We start from the raw sequence: 5,948 nt of genomic DNA on the forward strand, positions 1-5,948 counted from the left end.
CATCCGTCTCCCCTCCTATTTATTTATGTATTTTTTTGAGACAGGGTCTTGCTCTGTCACTCAGGCTGGAGTGCAGTGGCAAGATCACAGCTTGCTGCAGCCTCAACCTCCCAGACTTAAGTGATCCTCCCACCTCAGTCTCCCAAGTAGCTGGGACTACAGGCATGCTACACCCAGCTAATTTCTCTCTCTCTCTCTCTCTGTGTGTGTGTGTGTGTGTGTGTGCGCGCGCGCGTGTGTTTTAGTAAGGATGGGGTTTTTCTATGTTGCTCAGGTTGGTCTTAAATTTCTAGGCTCAGGCGATCCTCCTGCCTCAGCCTCCCAACGTACCGGGATCGCAGGTGTGAGCCACTGCCACAGGCCTCTTCTTTCCTCGACATTGCAGTGAGAAATGGCAAAAGTAGTCAGTCTCACAGATGTCCTGATCTGCAATGCGCTGCCTCCTGACAAGTGCTACCAAATTGCCTGGTTCATATCCTGGAGCCCCACTTGGACTGTGCATTGAGAGTGGCCGAGTTACTGGCCAAGCAAAACCAAGTGAGGCTGAGCATCTTCACTGCTCACCTCCACCACAACTGTGAGCCACCATGATTCCAACATGGGCTTTGCAGACTGCATGACAAAGGGGCATGTGTGCAGATCACATCTTCTAAGGATGAGAGGACCTGGCATGGTGGCTCACGCTGATAATCCCAGCACTACGGGAGGCTGAGATGGGCGGATCACCTGAGGTCGAGAGTTCAAGACCAGCCTGACCAACATGGAGAAACCCCTGTCTCTACTAAAAATACAAAATTAGCCAGGCATGGTGGCACATGCCTGTAATCCCAGCTACTGGGGAGGCTGAGGATGCCGAGGCAGGAGAATCACTTGAATCTGGGAGACAGAAGTTTCAGTGAGCTGAGATCATGCCATTGCACTCCAGCCTGGGCAACAAGAGCAAAACTTCATCTCAAAAAAAAAAAACAAAAAAACAGAAGTGTGAGAGGTTAGGGCCTGAGGGGTGTATTGGAGGGAGGGACAGCATGAGAGGGGCAGGGGAGTCTGGGATGCCATTGGGACAATGTCTCAGGGGAGCCTGCAGGGACTGAGCCAGCACGGACAGCCATGAGATCACTTCTTGGAGGGGTGGGCCCAGGGTCAGGGGAGAGAGGTCTGTTGGGCCTGATTGCCTTCTTCCCTCTTTTATCTCAGAATTTGAATGTGGTTGGGAAGAGGGTGTACAAAAGAGATGAGCCACGTCAGCCTCGCATGACACTGCATGAAAGCTACCCATCTCTGGTCCCCAAGCTGAAGGGTAGCCTCGCAGCTGATCCCCTCGCTCCTCTTGGCTCCTGCTCAGCCTCCTCATGCCTTCCCTCTGTCCTGTACCAGATTCACCCCTGCCTGGGCCTTCTGAGCTGCTCCTGCCCTAAGTACCGCCCCTCAGTGCCCAACACCGCTGCCTCCTCCACACTTCCCCAACCTGCCAGTGAGAGGCTGTTTCTGCCTCCAGAGCAACCTCCATCCGACACCCCCAGACTCCTTCCTCCCATCCTGGGGCCCACTAGCCTGGCTCCTTCCATCTCCCCAACATACCTGAATCTTGTCATTGAACTGAATATAAATGAGTAGTAGAAATATACATAAGTGTGAAAGTTAAGTTTTGAGAAACATCTTTTGTAAGAACTGATGCTAAGCATTAGGTCATTCTTGTCATGCCCAACTAAAACAGAGGCCAGGAGCCAATAGGGGAAAGCACTTAGGCTACAGAATATTGCTTCCACGAGCCTGATGGCTGAAACTGCTCATCCTGTACCCTGAAACCAGCTTCACCTACAACTTCTGAGATAAATTGCTGCAACTCTTGAGCTCACGATGCCTACTACAGTGGCTCATCAATGGAACCTGCCAGCTCCAACCCTTCCTAGGGCGCATGAACTTTCTGAAAGAGGAACAGAAATATTTCTCCTTGTTATAAAATCTTTAACCTTCCCTTTGTTCCTTATGTACATGCTGAATTGCAATTCTTCTTCCCAAATTGTTGGAAATAGATGATTGGTGCTGCAAAGAAAAACGAGCACAAGCCGGGCGCGGTGGCTCAAGCCTGTAATCCCAGCACTTTGGGAGGCCGAGGCGGGTGGATCACGAGGTCAAGAGATCGAGACCATCCTGGTCAACATGGTGAAACCCCGACTCTACTAAAATTACAAAAATTAGCTGGGCATGGTGGCGTGTGCCTGTAATCCCAGCTGCTCAGGAGGCTGAGGCAGGAGAATTGCCTGAACCCAGGAGGCGGAGGTTGCGGTGAGCCGAGATCGCGCCATTGCACTCCAGCCTGGGTAACAAGAGCGAAACTCCGTCTCCAAAAAAAAAAAAAAAAAAGAAAAACGAGCACTGAGACAAAGGAATTTTTAGCAATGCAATTTTACTTCCTGGACTGCAGAAAGGGTACACTCACTAGCCATCTTGCCACGAGAGTACAATGAACAAAGGAAAACATACAATTTTTTTTTAAGCGTTTGGGGTCATTCTTACGGCTGCGTCTGATCTCCATTGGCTGGAGCCAGACCTCACAATCTAAACTAAAACCCAGTTGGCTAATAACTTAAAACTTTTTCAGACAGGTAAAAGCAATGGAGAGCTGGGACATGGCTGTGAACAAGCACATCCAGTACAGATATCTTGGTTAAAGTACAAGGTCGTAGAATGTACTATGTGCCTGTAAGCATGGCATGTCTAACAGCTACATACGATAGGGTTTAACAAAGAGTTATTAGCACACTTATTTTTTAACAAGAAAAGAAACTAAAAGTGAACTTTTCTACTTCCCACAGAAATAAAATAAATTTAGAGATTCCCCTCCACAGTTTTGACTTTGACATACATGGTGTCAGAAGTGGGATCCTCCAGAGGAATCACCAGCCCACCAAACTATGGTGGGAGGTAACCACACTGGTAACCTCTTCAGCCCCTGGGAGATCTTTCTTGGACAAAACTCCAGAATTGGGTTTGCATTCTGTTTTATTTGGGATAAGGTTGGGGAGGGGTCTTTCCCCCTTCTGTTTGGGAGATTTCCTGTTAGGAGGGTTTGTTTTGTTTTGTTTTTGTTTTTGACAGAGTCTTACCCAGTCACCAAGGCTGGAGTACAGTGGTGTGATCTCAGCTCACTGTAACCTCTGCCTCCTGGGTTCAAGTAATTCTCCTGACTCAGCCTCCTGAGTAGCTGGGATTACAGGCACCCGCCATCATGCCTGGCTAATTTTTATATTTTTAGTAGAGACAGGGTTTCACCATATTGGCCAGGCTGGTCTTGAACTCCTGACCTTGTGATCCACCAGCCTCAGCCTCCCAAAGTGCAGAGCCACCACACTCAGCCTAGGAGGGCTATTTTCCTCCTGTTGACCTGGGCTGTGAGGTTTGCACCTCGACAAGTTTAAAAAAGGTGATTTCACCCTCATTTGGAGAAAGCGATCATCCTCCCTGGTAAGCACGTACTTTACTTCCCATCAGTGCTTGCATTTATTGTGCCTTTGTGTATTTGATGTCAAACTAAATTACCTAGATCAGGCTGAAGTGCAGTGGCTCAGTCTTGGCTCACTACAACCTCTGCCTCCCAGGTTCAAGCAACTCTCCTGCCTCAGCCTCTCGAGTAGTTGGGATTACAGCACCTGCCACCATTCCCAGCTAATGTTTGCATTTTATTAGAGATGAGGTTTCACCATGTTGGCCAGGCTGGTCTCAAACTCCTGACCTCAGGTGATCCACCCACCTCGGCCTCCCACAGTGCTGGGATTACAGGCATGAGTCACCAGGCCTGGCCCTGGATAACTTTCTTTCTATCAACAAAGTAGGCCGGGCGTGGTGGCTCACGCCTGTAATCCAAGCACTTTGGAGGCCAAGGCGGGTGGATCACCTGAGGTCAGGAGTTCAAGACCAGCCTGACCAACATGGTGAAACCCCGTCTTTATTAAAAAAAAAAATATATATATATATATATATATAAACAAAGTAATAAATCTTGTCACACTGTCAGCTCGCCCTCATGTAGACATAGCTTAGCTTTTACATAGGTAAGTCTCCAATATAAGAAAGGCCAGGCATGGTGGATGAAGTCATCGGGGTGGTTCCTAATCCAATATGTCTGATGTCCTTATAAAGGGTAGATTTAGGCTGGGTGCAGTGGCTCACACCTGTAATCCTAGCACTTTGGGAGGCCGAGGCAGGCAGATCACGAGGTCAAGAGATCGAGACCATCATGGCCAACAAGGTGAAATGCCGTCTCTACTAAAAATGCAAAAATTAGCCAGGCATGGTGGCGTGTGCCTGTAGTCCTAGCTGCTCGGGAGGCTGAGGCAGGAGAATTGCTTGAACCTGGAAGGCAGAGGTTGCAGTGAGCCAAGATCATGCCATTGCATTCTAGCCTGGGTGACAAAGTGAGACACTGTCTCAAAAAAAAAAAAAAAGTATTTCATTTTATTCCTCTACATATAAAGCCAATTCAAATTGTCACTGGATGAGTAGGGTTGAAACCTTTCTGAGAGTATTGAGCACAATCTCACTACTGCATTCTTGAAACATCACATAAATTTTTGATTAAAAGTAATTCGCTCTAATTTTTAAAATAATCTACTTGTCAAGAGTGCATTGCTTTGCTGGCGTCTGTGATCAGCTGGAGATGGTGGTGAACGGCCTGGTTGCATTTCTTGGAAGATCTTTTATTCTGCTGCTCAACCCAGGTCTCTGCCTTCCTTAGAGACTGAGGATCATCCATCGGTTTCCCTGATTCAGGAAGAGCAGGGGAGTTGAATGGAGCACGGACTGAGAGAGTAGAAAGAGGGCACAGGGAGGAGCCCTGGGGACAGGGACAATGACGGGAGAGGAGGGGGGACACGGGAGATGGGAGAGAGAGGGAAGCTGTGAGAAGGAAAGGGAGAGACAGAGCTGGGTGCCCTTGGGGGAGCAGGGAACCCAGAGGAGGCTCTGAGCAGAGGGGAAGGCAAGGCCCGGGGGAGAGGGGAGGAGGGGAGGCCGATGGGGCACTGGGCAGAGGGAGGGAGCCCTCACCTGGAGAATGGCCTGCAGCCTCCCACTCAGGGCTTGGCTATGCTTATTTAGTCCCTTCCAGGGCTTGAAGCGGCATCCCTGGTGATCCACAAAGGTGTCCCAGCAGTGCCTAAACTCTGAAACAGGACAGGGGAGATAAGTCACGTTCTCCTGTGGGGAGGGGAAGGCACCGAGGGCCCTGACTCTCAGGACAGACTTCCACATGCTGTTTTCAGTCCCTCCTTCCCCTCTCCCTCCCCTAAGGACTTCCCTCCTTCATCAGACACTTCCTTCCCATTGGAATCTGAGCCAGCCCAGGTCTCATTCTTCTGGAAGCCCCAAGTCCTTCTTCCACTTCCAGCCACCCTCCCCTCCCTTCCCAAGCCTCCATCTCCTGGCCTGGCCTCTCTCTTCCCATAGACCCCAAAGTCAGGCCCAGTGTGCAGCTCTCGCCTCTGCAGGCAGCAGACCAAGGCCTCTCCCCCAGGGATGCCCGCCCTCCCCACTTTCTACTAACTCCCCAGGGCCCTCTCCTGCTCCGGCTGACCCCACCTCACTGCAGGCTTCCATTCTCACCGCTGTATTTCATCATGGAAATTGGGGCCCCAGCCCAGCCCAGCCTGCACAGCCCCTCCTCATATCCTGGGTGATAATCATAGATGCGGGCAGCGAAGATGCGCAGGTTCACGTGTGGGTTCTCTTGAAGGAATTCAGCCACCTTCCGGGCACAGCTGAAGCAGGGGCTCCAGGAGATAAAGCAGGTGACCCTGTAGCGCTGGGCCAGGTCCAGCTTCCAAAAGGAAATCAGGTCCAGGAGGCACAGTTCTGCATGGCGGGCTTCAGGGAAACCAGGATTATTTGAAGCCTAGAAAAGATAGCAAGGTGTGAGGCCATCTTTTGTGAGCAGGGAGGGACAGCCTGGA

The 5,948-nt window shown here is 50.3% G+C and overlaps 1 protein-coding gene across 1 annotated transcript; it reads right to left on the minus strand.

Moving 5' to 3' along the window:
* Positions 1-964: 964 nt before the first annotated feature.
* LOC116547076 (DNA dC->dU-editing enzyme APOBEC-3G-like) lies at positions 965-5,890 on the minus strand (the record flags this gene model as incomplete). The annotated part of the gene is made up of 3 exons (XM_032273140.1): positions 965-2,043; positions 5,047-5,162; positions 5,602-5,890. Coding segments are annotated over 3 exons (483 nt in total), but the record flags the coding sequence as incomplete, so codon positions are not given.
* Between the last annotated feature and the right edge of the window lie 58 nt (positions 5,891-5,948).

Source organism: Sapajus apella, unplaced genomic scaffold, assembly GCF_009761245.1.
Source record: "Sapajus apella isolate SASKATOON/1434 unplaced genomic scaffold, GSC_monkey_1.0 scaffold2020, whole genome shotgun sequence".
Classification (NCBI taxonomy): Eukaryota; Metazoa; Chordata; class Mammalia; order Primates; family Cebidae; genus Sapajus; species Sapajus apella.